Below are 20,275 nucleotides of genomic sequence, written 5' to 3'. Positions count from 1 at the left end.
AATGAGTGAATGAGTGAATGAGTGAATGAGTGAATGAGTGAATGAGTATAGGTTCACACGTGCATTTTCAATGATCCTATAAAGTACTACATTTCTTTCCAGCCAGTCTTCACACAGGTTAACTTGGGAATCATAGTTCCTTCCATTCTAGGCTGAGCTGAACATAACCTATACAAAACTTTGTTCTACGTTTTCCAAATCTCTTGTAAACATGTTATCATACTTTCACAATTTAAAAAACAAAAAAAAGGAATTAATAATGAGAAGATTTCTTTTCAGAAAGTTGATAGTTCCAGAGAGTTTAACAATGAGGATCACTGTTTCAATGACATTTAACTTTTCCAAAATATCTTGAGGAAGTGAAAAGGGTACCCAGCTCATTTTATAAATTTAGAATAATCTGATGTAAGTATAATCTGATACGAGTAATGGGAAAGAACAGTACAGGAAAGAAAACTTCATGCAATCTAATTCAAGAACATAGAGGTCAATATAAGAGCAAAAATGAAATAGAATGCAGTTTTAGAAACTGAACTTAGTAGTGCGATAATATTTGTAAAGCATAAGGATTTATTCCAAGAGTACAACGATACACCAGAAAACTATTTAGAGGAACTTGTCAGGTTAACAGAAAAAACATAAAATCTATAATGACACATCAATAGATTCAAAACAAATGAAACAAAATTCTGTAACTATTAATGATGTCAAATAAAACTCTTAGGAACCACTCACTGACGGGTACAAGCTTAACATCATAAAATGCAGCTATGAAAAACATCCAGCAAGATGGCTTCTTTACTGATGAGTCTTTGGAAGGAATTCCATTACATTACGAGCAATACAGAATGGCTGGCATCACCCTTGGTCAATTTTCTGCTGCAGGATTTGAAATTTTTGCTTTTACTCCACACAAACACACACACAAAAACAGAGCTGGAGCAGGTTTGCCAGCTTGGGGATTCAAAAAGGGGATAGAATGTTTTTCTTTTTTTAAGACTCTCTAAGAAATTTTAGGAACACTTTTTTGTTCTGGGATTCATGGCACCTTGAAGGGGTGAGGATATTTCCTCCTTCAAGAGACTGACACACCATCCCAAACACCTTCAACCACAAGTACAGTGCCTCCTGGAGCTGGAAGGGAGGGGGGGCTTTGGGGTGAGCTTCCCCAGTGGCTCTGGACTGGTGGCCCCACCACCATCTTGCCCTGCCTCCCTTGTGACTTGGCTTCACCCTCAGTTGGGAGGATGTAGAGCAGACCTTTCCCACCTCCCCTGCAGCCCAAACTCCCCTGTCCCTTCACTTGGGGACATGCTCATTCCTGCACCATCGCCAGGATGGGGAGCTTCCTGGGGACACTCACACCACCTCCTTCATCACTGAGGCCAGTTCTTGGAGCTGGGTCTGGGGTCAGCTTCTCCCAAGGCCTGTGGCACATGCAAGGGGACCAGACACCAAATAAACCTGTGGTTCCAAGAAGGTGGCTTACAAAACGCCCAGCAGACCCTTCAGCTCCTCCCTGAGAATAAAATCATGATCACTGAGAAGGAGACAATGCCTATCCATGGGATGGTCTAGAAAGAGTACTGGGAAGCTCTGATGGAGCGGGAGGTACTTAGGGGGTCTTTGAGCCAGGTGCAGACAGCCGGTGCATCTCATGGAGAGGAGAGGAGAGGTGTGCAGTGGAACAGTCCACAGGGAAGGGGCTGGAAGCAAGGCGACCAGGCTTCTTTAGAAACCTCAGAAACCAGGTATGAGCTTTGGGACAACCACCTGAGGGATGGAAGTCCTCAAGAGCTGCTGTTACCCCATAAATTTTCTCCAGAGGGTGTTGTGAATTTAGGAACCTAAGACTTTGATTCCTGAGTGCCCCTAGAGAAGAGACTCCCCGCCCCACCCCTCAGGCAGCCACAGCCCTGCATGGACACTGCAGAGGAGGACAGCGGGCCTGATGTGGGATGACGTAGGATGAAGACAGGCTGCTTGGGCTGGGATGTAAGATGAGGAACTGCCTTCCTTCCATGGTTCCTGCATTCCCTCCATCCAGGCACTTCCATCCACGGGCAGCTCCTTGACATCTCCACAGACCAGGGCCAGGAAGCATTCTGTGTGTTCTGGACTATGAAAGGAATCTGGAAATGATGAAGAAAGAGAGATTCTAGATGGAAGGGGAACTGTGAGGAATTATTGCATGTTATCATAGTCACAACCAGGGAGCTTAACCACTAGCGCAGAACCAGCATTGTTTTCTGAGAGGGAGACCCTGTCTAATCAGCCTCCTCCTCAGGAGAGCTTGAGTGACCAGATGGCTCAGGCAGCTTCCCTGGGCTCTGCTTGAGGTGGAATGTTTCCCCCACTGTGAACCCATTAGGACTTCTGTAAAGAAAGATATGACTTAGAACAGGAAGTTTCTACAACCCATAAGGAAAAATGAGTGATGCAATAGTAATAGAAACTGGCCCAAAGATACGCATGAACAGGCATTTCACCAAAGGCCTACAGTTGAGCTAAAGACATGCAGAAAAGAGACCAAACTTACTGAAATTTGGAGAAATGCACATTTTAAAAGATGTTTTATGAACGTTTCTAATTTGCAAGGAATTCTGAAAAATTTAATAAAATTCAGACTTGCTTACCTTCAGGAATATGGACATCGTGTTCTCCTGGTTGGTGTGTAATTGTAATGGTCCTTGAAAGGCAATTGGCCTGCTGTTCCTTTAAGTGGACGAATGACTTCCATTGTATAGACAGACCATGTTTAATTGATGCATTCGACGATGGATGGATGGACATTCGGGTTTTTACCACTCTTTGATAGAATAAGGCAACTATGAATATTCATACACAGTATTCTGTGTGGGCATGTTTTCATTTCTTTGGATAAACACCTGGTAGAAAGTTGGCTTATATATCCTCCACATGTTGAGATTCTGATGCATGTTTTCAACAAGGAGCTCTTCTGGTTTCTCATAACTGTAATACCCACACTAGTCTGAACCATGTGGGTCTTGGTATAAGCATTGAATAAATGCCAACATGTGCACACCTTTCTCCCTTGTGGACACACCACACACAGGCTATGTACTCTGGCTCCCCCACCAATCGTGACCCGCACCTGGAGCAGACAGGGGCTGTTTACCTGCCTTTGCCCTGAGTGACACAGGAGGGCTCTTAAGACCAGGCAGCCGGGACGTCAGACTGGTCCTGCGTCTGCCACTGGCGCCCTGGGATGTGGGCGAGTCCCTTGGTCTCTCTGGGTCTCAGTTCCTCTCCATCCAAGTCATACTGAGGTTTACGAAGTAACTAGAGGTGGACACGCTGCAGCTGAGCCCCAGGGAAGAGGGCCCTGCAAACAGGGCATCCTGGTGGTCTGTGGCTGATTTGCCAGCCTTCATCGAGGACCACAAAAACAGGAGAGGGAGAGACCAGGCCATCACTCCCCAGTCTGGGTGGGAAAGGACACAGAAAGTCTCTGACGAAGACAAGGGGGAAGCAGCAGGCTCCTCCCTTCTGGAGAACCTGGGCCCCCCCGCAGCCCTGCGGGGTGGGGCTCCAGGGGAGGAGGAGGTCAGGCATCAGCTGCTGTGTGTATATAGCCCCAGGCCTCCGGGGCCAGGCTCAGTGCTGAGGCTGGTGCCAGGCTGCGAAGATGAAGCTGTCCAGCGTCATCCGTTGGGCCTTGCTGCTCAGCACAGGTAAAGCCTGGGCCCCAGCCCCTTGCCCCCAGGCCTCTCTGCTTCCTGTTCAACCTAGAGAGTCTGTGCAGTCCGCTTGTTGCCCAAGAAGAGGGTCTGCAAGCTGCCCTCCTCCAAGGAGATGCCACCCTCAGCCTGGCCTGGAGGAGGAGGGTCCAGCAGCATGGCCATGACCCAGGGCTGAGTATGCAATGATTTTTAAGCATTTTCTGGCCTGTCCGTCCTTGTTCTGGCATGCATTCCCTGGGCCCCCTCTGCTTTAGCCAGTGTCCCCTGGGATGCCCTGCGGGACAGCCAGCCTTCAGGCCAGACCTGGAGGAGGTGAACCAGACGTGGTGAGCTTTGCAGGGGTCTTGGAAGTGTGATGGTGTGAGTGTTGTAGGTGGGACCCTAGCTGGACCTGATTGGAGGGTGGCATCCGGGGGAAGCAGGGGCCCCATGCAGAAGCCCCAGGACAGGTGGATGCTCTGCCTCTGCCCCCGGGATGGGGACATGGCAGCAACACGAGCTCTGAGATGACCCGCAGGAGCAGCAGCTCCCAGCAGGGCTGAGGATGTCCTACGAGGGCAGGGGTGGTGTCTTAGCCCTGCAGGGGGCTGGGCGCCGGGCCTGCACTGAACACGGAGGGACCCATGAGGATTCTCGGTGCTGGAGGGAAAGACGAGATGGCCGTGCCTTCAGGGAAGCCTGTCTCTTCCTCCTTGCTCTCTCTGTGGGTCTTACTCTGTCCCGTCCCCTTCTCTGTGCTTTTCTGCTCCAGCTCCTCCTTTCATCGACCCACACTCTCCTCCCCTGCTCCCCTGCAGGCAACTGTGCTCATGACCAGGAGCCGAGAGGGTGGAAGGACAGGCTTGTGCTGTCAGTGTGTGAGCCCAGATCCTTCTCAGCATTTATCCCAGTCTCCTGTGATCAGGACCTTCCCGTCTCCCTGGTCTGGGGCTGTGGGGGTGGGGAAGGGGAGCTCTGCTCCTGGGACACTTTGCGGGCAGCTTATAGGTAGAAACAAGTCCATCAGAGCCTTTCCTGCCTCTGCTGTTTCTCAAGCACCATCAGTTCAAATCAACAGATCAAGGCAGCATGTTTTGGGGGTGAACTCCTACCTGGGGCTCCTTGTTCCCCTGCTTCAAAGCTGGGACCTCAGATTCAAATCAGAGGAGGTCACTGGATGTATGGGTCCATGATGGGAAGACGTGTGATTCTGCCCTTGAGATCTGCTTTCAGAGAAACCTCGATTTGTTGTTTTCCAGAGCCGATGTGATGGATGCCCCATCCATCCATGGAGGGTGGGGAGGTTTCCTCTGTGGCCCCCAATCCTGTGCCTCTTCGGTACTCAGGACGGGCAGCTGGAGACGAACCCCGTGTCCTGGTTGACATTTATGGTCACCTAGCTCCCGGAGCGCTTGTTGATTTCGATTTACTGAGGAAAGCGGTGTCTATGGGAAAGGAAATGAATGTGGCGGGAGGTTGACAGCAGCAGGGAGCGTAGTGGACAGCCTCTCTGGGCTGGGCACTGAGCTGTGTATGTGTGAACTGTCCTCTGGAACCAAGGAGGCTGTTATTATTAAATTTCCAGTTTACAGGTGCATGGACTGAGGTTTCTGAGAATAAATATCTTGTCTAAAGCCATCCAGCGCTCACCCGAGCTGCACTGGGCCCCAGTCTGTTTCCTGAGCTGTGCTGTGCCCACTTGTCAAGCCCTGAGGATAAACTACAAGCCACAGCTACAAAGAAAACAGTGATTGCTGTCAGGCCCCTGACTCAGTTCCCTGACACGGTGAAACTTTCATAAATTAAGAATGCTCATTCTTCTCAGCTGAGATTTTTATTCCATGTATTTACACCAAAAGCAAATTCATCATTGGTCTCATTGAAAAATTACAAGCAATACTCAAGTTATTTTTGAGTGCCCCTCTGTTCTGATTGGCCCAGGACTGAGAGGTTTCCTAGGAAATGGCAGGTTCAACCTGCCGAGCAGAAACTCCCGGGTTAACTGGAGAAGCCACTCAGCCTCCTGAGAGCTGACTTGTCTGACTGTGGCTCCAGAGTCAGAACATTCATTTTCACTGAGTGGGCCTGAGAAACAAACGGTCACAGCTGAATGAGCAAGTCTTGAAGGCCAAGCACCAGACTTCCTTTCTGCTCTGTCCCTGCAGGACCCAGCTCTTCCAGGACAAGGGCAGCCAAGTATTGTGCGCCCAGCACGATCCCTGGAAACGCAGCCCCTCCTCACAGGGTGGGCACTGTGTGTGCCATAGCCTTGACACTTCAGTAACTTCCAGCTTTTCATTTGTTGTTCTCTTTTGATGTCTTTCCAGCCACAGTGGATTCAATGGACTGGCTCCCCCGTAAGTACAGTCTTAATGCTTTTACCATTTTATGCTCCTCACAGGGAGAAGTGCTTTAGGGCTTCAGTTCAGATGCCTCTCCTGCAAACACTGGTGTCACTTTACCTTTTGGTTAAAGGAACTTGGCATTTCCAAAGCTGACCGTCAGCCTTGGTCTTAACAATCCCTAGGGTCCCATACCCTGACCTCCTACGACTCCCACCCTGTTCCTTCTCCCCTCCCCTCCTCACCTCCACAACTCAGGAGCTTCCCCTGCCCTCCTGCCTGCACAACCTCATGAGGCAGGAATGGGACCACCTCTCCATAGCATAGGTGTCCCAGGACACCCGAGCCACCTTTAATGGAGGGGCCTGGAGCCTGGAGGGCTGAGAGGCATCACCGTGTCCAGTGTCAGATATGAGAGCCTCCAGGCAGAGGGTGTGTCGGCATCAGAGGGGTGCTGGGCAAAGAGAAAAGTTTCCCTCTGATGCGGGGGCTGATAGATGATTGAGTGATTGATGATTGATTGAGTGACTGATGATTGATCAGTCGGTGATTGATTGATTTCCTTAGGATTTTCAGGTCCAGGTAAAACTTGAACTCATTTGATCAAAACACCAATGATGAAGGTGCTGTTTTATCTTCACTTGACAAACAATGGGCTTCTCTGGCGGTTCAGCTGGTAAAGAATATGCCTATAAGGCGGGATACCTGGGTGGATCCCTAGGTTGGGGAGATCCTCTGGAGAAGGGAACAGCTACCCACTCCAGTATTCTGGCCTGGAGAATTCCATGGGCTGTGTAGTCCATGAGGGTCACAAAGAGTCAGACACATCTGAGTGACTTTCATTCTCACTTGACAAACAATACGTTTTTGTCGACAAGGTATTAAACTCTTATATTTTTCAGGGATCAAAACAAACTGCAGTAAAGGGTATGGATCTCTTTCAAATTCTGGAAGGAGTAAAACCTTGAAAACCACATAATCCTGGGTGCTCAGACTGGATGGTGGATGTCTGTTTGTGGTTGGAGAGTGGGAGTCAGGACCACCTGCGGTGGGGTAGGCGAGGGGCGGCACAGAGCCCAGTGGCCTGGTGCAGCTTCTGGGAGACTGGAATCCTTTCTTCTGTTACAGGAAATACTAACTGCGGGGGAATCCTCAAAGAGGAGTCTGGAGTGATCGCCACCTATTATGGACCGAAAACGAACTGTGTCTGGACTATCCAGATGCCACCACAGTACCAAGCTAGGGTGTCTATCCAGCATCTCCAGTAAGTGCGCAGCTGAGCGCTCTTTGCTGGTGTTGTGGTTTTATGGGAAGGTGTCCCTCTTTGCCCCTTCCCGTTTCCCCCGCACCACCCAGCACACACATCCGGACACATCCTGACCCCAGCTCAGCTCACTCCTGCTGACGACCTGCATGGCCCCCTGCCCTCTGCATAAAGCTGACCCTTCTTGCACGGCTTTCAGATCCCTCCAGGGGACCCCGATCTCTCCTCCCTTCTAACCTCTCCTCCCCTCTGCCCACTCTTTGAGCTGAACCAGCACACACTGAGCTGTGGACCCACCAGACTGTTGGGCAGCTCTGAGCCTTTGCTCATACTGTCCCCTCTGCCTGGAAGGCACCTTCCACCTCTCCCAGACTCACCACCTGCTGCTTAGGGTCCTCATTTCCTAGTTCACGAGTTCACTGGAGGAAGAAGTTTTCCATCACACCTGAAACCCCTGCTCTGACTCTGTCCACAGCTGGGCAGATCTTTCTCACATTTGTGCCCCATATATTACCTGCTTTGCGAAGATCCCCTGGAGAAGGGAATGGCATCTCATTTCAATATTCTTTCCTGGAGAATCCCACGGATAGAGGAGCCTGGGGGCCATAGGGTCTCAAAGAGTTGGACATGACTGAGCAACGATGCACTCACCATTCCTGCCCACGTCTGAGTTTGTGCCTACGAGAACGGGAGTCTTATTTTTGGCTGTCAAGAAATATTTTTCAACTAGTGGGTGCATGGGTGAATGAAAGACTGAATGAACAATTAAAAGACAGAATGAATAATACTGCAACAGAAAGCACTGTCAACGCAGCAATAAGTTGCAGCATTTCTATAGTAGGTTACTCTTCACAGATTTAACACAGGAGCCACATTTCCACCAATTGCAGACCAAGTGATATATAGTCCACAGTGGTGGCTGAGACAGGTGATGTTGTCTTGTGACTGACACGGCCCTGTCCCTCCAGACCTTCCACAGGGTCAGGTCTCCACTAGGCGGAGGAGCTGCTCCGGGTGAGGAGAACAACCTGGAAATACCTGCCTCGCAGCAGGGTTCAGACCATCTACCGAAACCACACGCCAGGGCTGAAGGAGGCAGGCATTTCCTACATCACCATTTCTGTTAGGATCAGAGGGATAGATTATTCTTAAAATTTTCATTATTGTCCCTTTGACCCTCTCCAAGACCAGTTTTGGATATGGGACTAGGAAGGAATCAGTCCATCCAAGAGTGAGCTAGTATAGAGGGAGCTGAGTGTGTGTCCTTGTGAGATGTCCCTTCCGTGTCTCATTTTAGCCCAGAGAGGCTCCAAGCTCCCTCCTGGGTGGGACACACGCTGGTGGCTGAGAGAGGAAGGCAGGGCGGGGTCAGGTCTGATGGGCAGGAGGAGGAGATGGAGACCTCAGCAGGAGTGTGACAACCTGTGTGTGCACTTTGCCCGCAGCAGGGAGAGCTGGAAGCCCCTCTCGCCTCTGCAGATCCTGGAGGCTAATCAGGGGTCCTGGGCTCCTTGTGCTAGGGGTGCAGAGGGTGAAGCAGGAGTGGAGTCACACACGCATGTCTGGCCCTCACCTGACTCCATTCTTGTTGCCCAAGCAAACAGTCCTCAGGGTTGACTATACTATGCCCTCCAGTGGCTCCTGATCCCAGAGTCCTGGGTGGGCTTCCCTGAGCCCCATCAGTGGGGCTGCTCAGGAGGCAAGGAGTCACCTGCAGTCCTGGTGTGGGGAGGGTCCTGGGTGACCACCACCCCCTCCTCCAGAAGGGTGAGTCTCCTTCCCTGTGGGCACCATGCCTGGGAAGTCTGGTGCACAAAGCTCTGTGACTGCATTGGGTCTGGACAGGGGAGGCTGCCTGCCGGAGGGACCGCGATTCCAAAGGCTGATGCCTGCCCTTCCCTCTGCTCCAACAGCCTCAACTGTGCTAAAGAGTCCCTGGAGATTATAGATGGGCTGCCAGGATCTTCTGTCTTAGGGAAGGTTTGTGAAGGTTCATTCCTGGAATATAGATCTTCTGGCAATACCATGACAGTCAAGTACATCAGAAAGCCTGAGCACCCAACTTCTTCCTATGAAGTCTTATACTTTCAGGATCCACAAGGTAGGTAAAAGGAGGCAGGCACCTGCTGATAAGTTGCCAGGGTCCAGCCCCCGCAGGATCCAGGGAAACCCGAAGGAGAAACGGCGTCGGTGATTGATTGAGAGAGAGAGATAGATAAGAATGTTGTAGATAAGAAACTAGAGGAGAGAAGAAAAGAGGCTGGAGTTCCTTGGTTTATACAGAAAATCAATAAAGTCTCAAGACAAGAGACTTGCACTGTCTACGTGAGGCCACAGGTGCCCTCCCGGTCTCCCGGGGGAGTGAAGGCGCAGGGCGCCTTCCCATTCAGGTCTTAGAAACCCAGGCAAATAAGTTGACACGGCGGATCTCTGTACTCCAGATGGGAACTAGCCAGAAAAAGAGAGTAAGAGGAGGAAAATGATTGACACGAGGAGATCAAGCTGCTTTGATGAGCGAGATCCATAGCTTTATTTTTAAACGGTACTTATATACCTTTTTTGTACATAGAGTAAATGAAAGATGCAAGGTCATACAGAGTCAGCCCAACATTCCAGCAGTATTGCCTTTATCGAAACCATGATTTTTCTGCATATCTTTTCCACAAAAGATGTTGTGTACAGTATCTTCTGGCCTTGGAGGCCTGTGAACATTTTATGACCCTCTTTTGATAAAGGCTGCTCAACCAGAAAACTTGTTTTCCCTCAGTGTTTTTTCTTTATATTTCTAATCTATGTCAGCCTCAGAAAATACCAAACAGAGTTATGTTTTTCACAGAATAAAGGTGCAATGAGTTACAAGAAAGAACCAATTAGCTCAAAAGTTTGATAGGGTTAAATTCAAGGCTACACATGTTTTTCTAGCATTCTCACTATGTTAACTAATGCATTCCCAGGTGCACAGTGGATAAGAGATATGGGAACTTTGCAACAAGCATTGGCCTAATAATGAAATCCTACATTAACACTAGCACTACTCTAATAACTTTTAACTCTTTCAAAGGCTCTATGTTTAGGCTTTTCATGCTTCTCACAGTTGGGAGGCTGTAAATAATTGTATGCATAGCTGCAAGAGTCTGGATAACCTGCCAAGCAAGCTAGAATGCTAATAGAGGGGGTTTGATTTGAAATATTCCTCTCATGTCCAGGAGACTTATTAGCTATAGCCCTAAGTTGATTTTCTCCAGAGAAAAGTGGTCAGGGTTAGCCCCCTGTTAATGTCAGAGGAGTTGGGGAAAGTTGTGAAACAGTAAAACAGACAGATTCTGGTTTTGGGGTAGATGCTCGAGAAAGCCTAGGAAGCCCCTTGAGTTCTGAAACCTTGCTTAACAGTTCTCTTCCACATGACCTTGTCATGGGGGGGATCTCCCATGGCGGCTCCGGGCAATAAGTCCTCCTTCTCTGTGCATGGTACAGGGAAGTTGGGCGTCTGGTGTTTATATGACTGTTGAAATAATCCCAACTTTCAGCAGATGAGCCAGAGGCAGTGTGACCTAGTGAGCTTCTCCAGAAACATCCACCTGTTCTATGACAGCCTTTCTGCATCCCCAGATCTTGCAGTTGTGAAGATCTGACTTGAAAATTCTTTTACTAGTTTTACTTTACATCTAGACAAGATGATCATTTCCTCTCAAATATAAAATTTCCTTTCCTGATCATATTAAAATCCCTTAGGCATATATCAGTGCAGTTCAGTCACTCAGTAGTGTCCAGCTCTTTGCGACCCCATGGACTGCAACACTCCAGGCCTCCCTGTCCATCACCAATGCCTGGAATTTACTCAAACTCACGTCCATTGAGTCGGTGATGCCATCCAGCCATCCCATCCTCTGTCATCCCCTTCTCCTCCCACCTTTGATCTGTCCCAGCATCAGTCAGTTCTTCACATCAGGTGGCCTAAGTAGTGGAGTTTCAGCTTCAGTATCAGTCCTTCCAATGAACATTCAGAACTGATTTTCTTTAGGATGGACTGGTTGGATCTCCTTGCAGTCCAAGGGACTCTCAAGTCTTCTCCATCACCACAGTTCAAAAGCAGCAATTTTTTGGCACTCAGCTTTCTTTATAGTCCAACTCTCACATCCATACATGACTACTGGAAAAACCATAGCCTTGACTAGACAGACCTTTATTGGCAAAGTAATGTCTCTGCTTTTTAATATGCTGTCTAGGTTGGTCATAACTTTTCTTCTAAGGAGTTAGCATCTTTTAATTTCATGGCTGCACTCACCATCTGCAGTGATTTTGGAGCCCCAAATAAAGTCTGTTTCAGTGTTTCCACCATTTTCCCATTTATTTGCCATGAAGTGATGGGACCAGATGTATATGTAACCTAAAACAAACCAAGCACAGTCCCTCAAGAGTGTATTTTTTCCTCGTTAATAATTGACTGCAGTTTCACCCACATGTCAGTTGGAAGAAAATGCTTCTTAAACTCTACTTAACCTGTCCTTCATCCCACAGCTTAGTGATCTCTGCTCAGGCCTGAGTGGAGAAGCGTTGCAAAAGAGAACAACATTCCTTGAAGACCCTCTGGAATCAGCTGCCCACAAGGAGAGCCATCTTCTGTCTAATCACACCTGCTGCTCTCAGCCTGTCACCTCCATCCTTTCCAGCCCCCGGTCACCTAACTGCAGAAAGATTCCTTACTACTGGGCTTCAGATTGTTGCCAGTCTTGTGGTTAGTTCCTTCTATTTATCATTATAATCATTTTGAATAAAGTCTCTTTACCTGAGTCTGGATTTTTTTTTTTTTAGTTTGTGAGTCCTGGTGTCACAGGGTTGGGACCCCAGGCATCACTGAGAGTAGTTGACACCCCTCCTGAAGGTTTTTATGCCCAGAGGGTGCTCATTGGTCTGAGGTCTATCTCAGGACAAGAGTGCTGTCTATTTATGATTTTCCTCGCCTGCACAAGGAAACCCTCTACAGACATAGCAATGAGACGCTGGCCCGGCTCTCTGCCAAGTTTCAAGCAAAGAGCTTGAGGATAAAGAATCTTTGGTGAGGATATGTTGAATGTTTTCTGATTCCCACCATCCAACTATCAATTATATTTGCATCATGGTCCCTTTTAAAGGCCTGCAGAGAGTAAAACATAAAGTTCACATTGTTTGTGGGCTCATCAAGTCAGGTGATGTTGCATTTTATCAGACCAGGAGTTAGGAGGGTCAGAAACACAGTGGCCTCTGGGTGGCACAGCCCCTTATAAGCCTGGAACTGCTTCCGTGTCCTTTTTCTTCTGTCCAGAGAGGAGGGGGAGTGTGGGGGTCTTTTCATGAACTTGTGGGGAGAACCATCAACTCCTTCAGGCACAATAATCCATATGTGTGGACCATCCTGTTGAGGTCAACCCAGAAAGTCATACTGGAATCTCTCTTCCTCAAGTGAGTTCTCTGAAGGTGATTTTTCTTTGTTGATATTGTAGATTTTAGGATCTTTTCCAGTTTACACCCTACCATCCAGCATAGGCATCTAACCACAATCCGGTTCCATTTTTCCCTTCCTGTTGAAAACCAGTCCATAGAGTTTACCCACCTTAGCAGAGTTTTATCAAACCCCTCTTCACCTGACTTTCCCTCCCTTCTAATGTCTTCACCCTCTAGCCCCACTCCGGGCTGAGCCATCACACACTGAGCTTTGGACACAGCACACCTTTGAGCATCTCTGAGCCTTTGCTCACACTGTCCCCTCAGCCAGGAGTCCATCCTTCCAACCTTCCAGACACATCTGCCTGCTGCTCGGGGTCCCTCATGAAGCACATCCTAGTTCAGCTGAAGGGCTGACTCTACCATTGCATCCTTGTGCCTTGCTCACTTGCCTCATATAGATCTCTGTGAAAGTTAAGTATACAGCTGCTGTTAGTCACTCAGTCACATTCGACTCTTGGCGATCCCATGAATGGAGACTGGGTCGCCTGCACTGCAGGCAGATTCTTTACCATCTGAGCCACCAGGGAAGTCAAGTATACAGTACCAGTTGCTTATTTATTCAGTGGGTACCACTGCGGCAGTCGAACTTTAGGGTCCTACTAGTAATTCTTAAATGAATGAATGAGTGATAAGGTCAGAGTTGTGTTTTCAATGTTCCAATGAGGCTCTGCATTTCTCTCCAGGCAGTCTTCAGTGTTAACATGGGAGTCACGTTTCCCTCAACTGTAGGCTAAGCCAAACACAGACCAGAAAAGATGCTGAGACAGAAGATGTCATCTATGTGAGGAAGGGTCTGTGTCCTTCCAGACTTGACGTGAGCTTTCCTTCTCCTGGGCAGCGCTGTTTAACCTCAGTTGGTGTATTATGTTGCTTTTCCCTAGCATCCACTTAGAGAAAAGAATTCCTGGGTAAACAGCTCATCATGAAGCCTCTTGATGATTCAAGGGTGTGGGGATGGCAGGCAGGTGCCAAATGGAATGCTGGTGACCGGCTAGGGCATGGCTGTCTGGAGCAGAGCCCCACGGAGACGCTCCAGGCACTCGTGCACAGCCCAGAGTCCTAGCACCTCCGGGGTGACCATGGGTTGTCATAGACCTGAGGGAGACTGACTGATAGTCCTGGGCAATGTTGCTGTAATGACCTCCGGCTGTCACAGGAGGCGCTGTGGCTTTCAAACATGTGGACAGAAAGCCTTTGGCCACACTGATGTGGGCAATGGCCTGGCATCTGGGTGTTCCCAAAATGACATGGGTCAGAAAGATCATGATGACATTGACAGTGACTCCTCAGAGGAATCACGAAAAACATCAGCCCAGAGTCTATTTCTCAAAGTTGCTTCAGCTTTGATTCCAGCTGGACACATCTGTGCTTTAGATCTAACCTTCCTTGTCTCTCACACAGATGCCCAGCCCCAGACCACACACTGGCCAGGTGAGAACCCAGCGCCCCATCTCAGAAGGTCCCTTCTCTCCCTGCCCTTCCCCCCATAATATAAACCAGTCCATGTGGCCCTTCTGGACATGTGGCGTATTCTACCACTGGTGATATCCGTGCTCAGTAGGGGCTTCTTTTGAAGGACTCACAAGGCCTTGCAGAGTTTACACTTGCTTTCTGTGTGTGTGTGTGTGTGTGTGTGTGTGCGTATGCTCAGTTGCTTCAGAAGTGTCTGACTTAGTGTGATCCGTGGACTGTCTCTGCACTGGCAGGTGGATTCTTTCCCACTGTACCACCTGGGGAGCAAAAAAGAACATGGGAGTGAAAGCTGCTCAGTCGTGCCTGACTCGTTTGCAACCCCTTGGACTAGACAGTCATGGGATTCTCCAGGCCAGAATCCTGGAGCGGGTAGCCTTTCCTTTCTCCAGGGGGTCTTCCCAACCTAGGGATCGAACCCAGGTCTCCCTCATGGCAGGCAGATTCTTAAGCAGCTGAGCCACCAGGGAACCTCGAAAAAATATTAATATATATAACTGAATCACTCTGCTGTACACCTGAAATATTGTTAATCAACCCCATTCCAATATAAAATAAAAACTTTTAAAAATGAAAAGTTTTTTTAAAGTAAAAAAAAAAAAGAAAAAGAGAGAAGCCACCTGGGGCAGAGCTGCAGGAATAAGAAGGACCAGGAGGCTGGGTTACCATGGAGATAAATAAAATTTTAATAATGATGGGAAGCAACTTTGCACATGTACTCTTTCCAGGCCTTCTCTCCTTCCAGACGGGTGGCCTGCGATGCATAACTGGGGTAGATTCCCCGAGACAGGAAATCCTGATTCATTAGCATGAGGTCTCCAGGAAATTCTGACACGTGCAAAAGACTTCTGTTTGTTAAGCCAGTGATGGACCTTTCCACTTTCTTTGCAGGGAGGAATGGTTTTAGATCATTTGGATGGTACGGTATGCTTTTTTGGGGTTCTTCTGACTTGAAAATGACGTTCATTTTTATTTCCTGTCTTTTGGAGGTTTTGCTCTCCGCCTCGCCTCTCCCCTTTTGATGGACGTCATTGCTGTCATCGGTGTTGCCGTCATCCTGGCCTTCCCCAGCCCTGGCCCTTGCCATGGGGCCCAGGCCCCCTGCAGGCAGAAGCGACGAGCCCATAAACCTTTCGACATAGGGTAGGAGCTGCTTGCTCCGCAGGGCTCTCGCCAGCTGCATACGCTCTATGTGCTTGCTGACATTCAGCCTCTCCCGCCGGGGCATCCTGAACTCCTCCGGGGACACGATCACCTTGGCCGTCCACATTTTCCCCAGAGGCCCACAGGTGGCACAAGGAGGGGTGTGTTGCCTTCTATAGTCCACCGCCCGTTTGTAGTCTGAAGACAACGTCTGTAGTTCCTTGAGCATTTTCCGTTCTTCCTCTTGCTTGTAAGTCAGAAACCTCTGGGCTGCCACGGTGTGAACGCCACCTAGACGCTGACAAATGGGAAAAGGTGTGTGAGTCAATCGGTTGTGTCCGACTCTTTGCAACCCCATGGACTAGAGCCTGCCAGGCTCTGCTCCAGGCAAGAATATTGGAGTAGGTTGCCATCCCCTTCTCCAGGGCCAGTGGGCAGGGGGCTGGGGGGTGGTGGTTAAAATCTCAAGGGGATTGATGTGTTCATTTGTTTGTTGGTTAGTTTTTTATAATCCATGTGTGGGTGAATTTCTACAGTATTTGTATTTCTCAATCTGATTTATTTCACCTAGTATAGGTTTCCCTGGTGGCTCAGAGGATAAAGCATCTGCCTGCAATGCGGGAGACCCAGGTTTGACCCCTGGGTCAGGAAGATCCCCTGAGAAGGAAATGGAAACCCACCCCAGTATTCTTGCCTGGAGAATCCCATGGACGGAGGAGCCCACCGGGTTGCAAAGAGTCAGACATGATGGAGTGACTTCACTTCACTTAGTATAATACCATCAAGGGTTAGTAAAGGGGAGAAAACAAGAGTAGTGGTTACCAGAGAAGGAAGAGTTGGGAAGGGAAGGGAGAAAAGGGTAAAGGAGATGAGCTGCAAGGTTGTGGAGAAAACTAAATTTTGGTGGGGAGCACATGTAGGACTTAGAGAGATGTGAAACCCAGTGTTGTACACACGACGCTGATGTAATTGCTGAGGACTGCTGCAGGCCACAGGTACGAGGCCTTGTACCAAGGCCACAGAAGCAGAGCCCAGAACCAAAGCCAACCGGGCCCCTTTGTAACCTTACCAAAGCCAACCGGGCCTCTTTGTAACCTTACCAAAAGTCCCCTTGATCATCACTCACAAGCGTCCTGATTCCCAGTTAGGCAAAGATGCCCCCTCCAGTAAACACCCTGTCGTGCCTCAATCACCTAACACCAACCTCCCAGCAGGAACTGTCTTTGTCTTGAGGCTATACAAATCAGCTCTTAACTCACGAAAGCGGTCAGCTCTCCCTGGCTTGTCAGGAGTTGTCAGCCTGTTGCACTCGAAGTGCCCACTTTATCTCTGCTCTTTTTTTTTAAATAAACACACTCCTTTCTGCCGTTTGTGCCTGGAAATTCTTTTCCCACCTGCTCTCAGACTGCCTCAACAATAATGTTCTAAATCAATCTTACCTCAACAACAAAAAAATAAAAATATAGCATTTATGATTGAAAATTTTTTTAAAGTTATCAATTTGACAGGAGCAAAGGACACCCACAGAAAGAATTATCTAGTGGCTCCCTTGCCCTCTATCCGTGAGGGTGCCCGAGACCTGTATAGTGAGAGTGAGGGTAGATCTTTGGGAACAGATGAGCCTAGGTTCAAATCTGACTCTCCGTCTCACCTACTATGAATCTGAGAGAATTGTATTGCTCTTACAGGCCGCTGTGAGGTCTCCATAAGATAACATATATGAAAGTAACTAGTGCCAGATAAGGGCTCAAGAAAAGGCCGCTTCTGTGATTTGTTATCACTTGTAGTTACAGTCCTGCTTGGGACTTTGTAATAAGAGAGTATTTTGCTTTTGCTAGGCAAATATGGAAGCCACTAGTTAACTCAGCCAACCCTCCTCCACTGCTTGGGAGACTCACACCTGTGTTGCTGGTGGTTTTTGAAACTCTGACTCTCCTAGCCTAACTGCCTGGATTCCGTGGGGCCTCCCTGTGTATAAATTTCACAGCACTTACTAGGATCTCTTTCTCCAAGGGGGAGTATTTCCCGAGGGCAATGCGTGGGTCCGACTTGTAGAATTTGGTCCATATCCTGGAAGGCAGAAAGGTGTATTAGAACTTGGAAATGGTCTTCCTAATTTTGCCTTTTGGAGTGGGAAATGTCACAAAGGGTGATGCTACGTTGATCAGGATAAGGCCTCTGTAATCACGGTTTCTACAGCCACAGAGTGGGCTCTTCCATTTGGCTTCAAATCTGACATGGGTGGGAGGGAATGGACCAGAAGCACAGGTTACACTCACCCCAGTGGTGAAGCAGGGCATAGATCCCCTTGGGAGGACAGGGACTCTTTATTGAGGAAGGGATCGCTTATATCGAATACTCGCATCGGTGTTCCATTCTTATTTAACTTCCCCTCTGTAGTCATCCTTTCTTGGACCCTTGAATCTCTAGCCCTCTGTTTTCCAATCTTCGGACAGCCATTCTCCCATTCTCTGATCATACTCTGGCTCCAGGCTAGGATGGGAGGTGTCAGTGCCTGGAGTTTCTTTCTAAGACAGCTTTAATGTGAACCCAAATGACAGTCACAAACATCTTGCATCATAACTGGCTTACGTGGCAGCTATTGTGAGGTCTGAGTTTAGGCATCAAATGATCCCTTGGGGTGAAATGGACACACACCACCTTGGTCTTGGTATGTTGGAGTCCAGAGGAATAGAGTGGGCAGAGAAGTGTACCGGTGAGATGATCTGACCACATCAATGCCACTTATAAGCCCATAAAGACTGCTCAGTTCTTCCTGGATGGACACTCATCACCTGAAGTCTCTCCCTGGTATTGGCTTGCCTCTCCAATCTTGGTTCCAATCAGTTCCTCATGCTCCATCCATGAACTCTATTCACGGTTCTTGGGATCAGCTTCTAGACATGCTCCCCTCATGTCTCAGATATCCCTCTCTGCCTTAACAACTTGCTTATCTTTTAGGGCCCAGCTTACCTGGAAATATCTCTGCGAAATACTGTTAGTGCAAAAATCAAGGCACAAAAGTATGTGAATTGTAGACAACCTTTTTGTAATGGAAAGGAAAAAATAAGCATGTATACTTGCATTTGCATAAAGAAACACTAGAATAATACAAGCAAAAAATGTCATAAATGGTTATCAGAAGTGGGTACCTGGCAGATATGGATAAGGTGGTAAGGAGTCTTTCCATTGTGTACATTATTGTTTTGTACAGTGTTGTTTAGAACCATGTGAACCTATTACCTTTTGAAAAAAATGAGTTTAAAAAGTAAAGAAGCAGCTCATGGAAGACGATGTCTCTGACAAGTACTGGTCCTGAAGCTTTTCTTTGCTTCTACCAGAAAACACCCGTAAGTGGGGATATGTCCAGGCCTCATGCTCATAACAGCCATCTAAAACACACCAATGCTCCTCTCCCATACCGGGGCAATTTCAGTTCCCCTAGAACAGCCATGAACCTGGAAATCAGCAGCCAGTGCCACGGAGTGGTATAGACAGTGCCTCTTGCCCTGTATGCATTGACTCACACATTTGTCCTACACAGAGCTGTTTGCACAACCCACATAACACCTGGCATATGGGGCACACTCCACAAATATCTGTGGAACAACCAACGAACGGTGCATGATAGAATATTAAGGACTGGGGCTTTCCTGGTGGTCCAGAAGCCAAGACTGCACTCCCAATGCAGGTGGGCTGGGATCAATCCCTGGTCAGGGAACTAGATCCCACACTCTTCAGCTAAGAATTTGCATGCCTCGACTAAAAATCCCACCTGCCACAGTGAAGACTGAAGACTGGGCCACATTTAAGACTTGGCAGAGCCAAAAAAATAAATATTAAAAAAAAGATTATTATGGATCTTGGTTCAGATGGTAAAAATATCTGCCTGCAATGCAGGAGGCCTGGGTTCAACCCCTGGGTTGAGAAGATCCCCTAGAGGAGGGCATGGCAACCCACTCCAGTATTCTTGCCTGGAGAATCCCTATGAAAAGAGGAGCCTGGTAGGCTGCAGTCCAGGGCGTCGCAAAGGGTCGGACACGACTGAATGACTAAGCATGGCACACATCAAAAAAATCAAGTCTTAGTCAAATTTCCAACAATACGCTCGGGATGTAATGTGATTTTTTTTTAAAGACCATACAAAACTTATATAGGGTATGACCTGGGTGTGTCAATACAACAGTATTCAAGAAGAAAAAGGACTAGAAGGAAAAACACAGAGATACGAACCGTGGACTTGGGCTAGTGGAGGATGTTCTAGGACTGGCCATGGACCTGCAGCCTGGTCCCATCCAGGTACTGAGATGGAGTAGCTATGGCCTTGGCTCAGCAGGTTCAGGTAGAAAAAGCTCCTCCAGGCATCAGAGAGACAGTGATAAAGGGCGCCCTGCCTTGCTGCCCAGAAGTGATGTCACCGTGACTATGGTAGGTTTGGGGTGGGAACTGGAAAAAGAGAGAAATTTATTTTAAGAAATTAGCTTACATGATTGTAGAGGCTGGAAGGTCCAAAATCTGCCGGCCTGGTCCAGCAGGCTGAAGACTCTGGGAGAGCCCATGTTGAGGTTCAAGACCATGGGGAGAATTGCCTCTTGTTCAAGGGACATAAGTCTTCAGTCTATTCATGCCTTCAGCTGATTGGATGAGGCCCACCCACATTATGGAAAAACAGCAATCTGCTTTACTCAAAGTTTGCTAATTTAAATATCAGTCTCATCCAAAAACACTCTCACAGAAATCTCCAGAATAATGGATCAGACCAAAGCATGACTGGGCATACATGTGTGCTAAGTTGCTTCGGTCGTGTCTGAATCTTTGCAACCCTATGGACTGTAGGCTCCTCTGTCCATGGGATTTTCCAGGCAAGAATACTGGAGTGGGTAGCCAGG

The 20,275-nt window shown here is 48.3% G+C and overlaps 2 protein-coding genes across 2 annotated transcripts; one reads left to right on the top strand and one right to left on the bottom strand.

Moving 5' to 3' along the window:
• Positions 1–3,649: 3,649 nt before the first annotated feature.
• LOC120860598 (spermadhesin-1-like) lies at positions 3,650–10,921 on the top strand. Its single transcript, XM_040236394.1, has 5 exons — positions 3,650–3,695; positions 6,011–6,040; positions 7,154–7,289; positions 9,203–9,390; positions 10,899–10,921. Exons 1-5 carry the CDS (start codon positions 3,650–3,652, stop codon positions 10,919–10,921), a joined length of 423 nt encoding a protein of 140 aa, XP_040092328.1.
• Positions 10,922–14,928: 4,007 nt separating this feature from the next.
• Positions 14,929–17,865, bottom strand: LOC120860599 (uncharacterized protein C10orf120 homolog). The gene is made up of 3 exons (XM_040236395.1): positions 17,666–17,865; positions 17,381–17,456; positions 14,929–15,684 (listed from the first exon to the last, which is right to left on the bottom strand). The coding sequence occupies exons 1-3, from the start codon at positions 17,863–17,865 to the stop codon at positions 14,929–14,931; spliced, it is 1,032 nt and encodes a 343-aa protein (XP_040092329.1).
• Positions 17,866–20,275: the final 2,410 nt, after the last annotated feature.

The sequence above is a fragment of the Oryx dammah genome, unplaced genomic scaffold (genome assembly GCF_014754425.2).
Source record: "Oryx dammah isolate SB20612 unplaced genomic scaffold, SCBI_Odam_1.1 HiC_scaffold_11123, whole genome shotgun sequence".
In the NCBI taxonomy this organism is placed as follows: Eukaryota; Metazoa; Chordata; class Mammalia; order Artiodactyla; family Bovidae; genus Oryx; species Oryx dammah.
The sequence above is the reverse complement of the archived record's forward strand: the minus strand, read 5'-3'. Positions and strand labels throughout refer to the sequence as shown.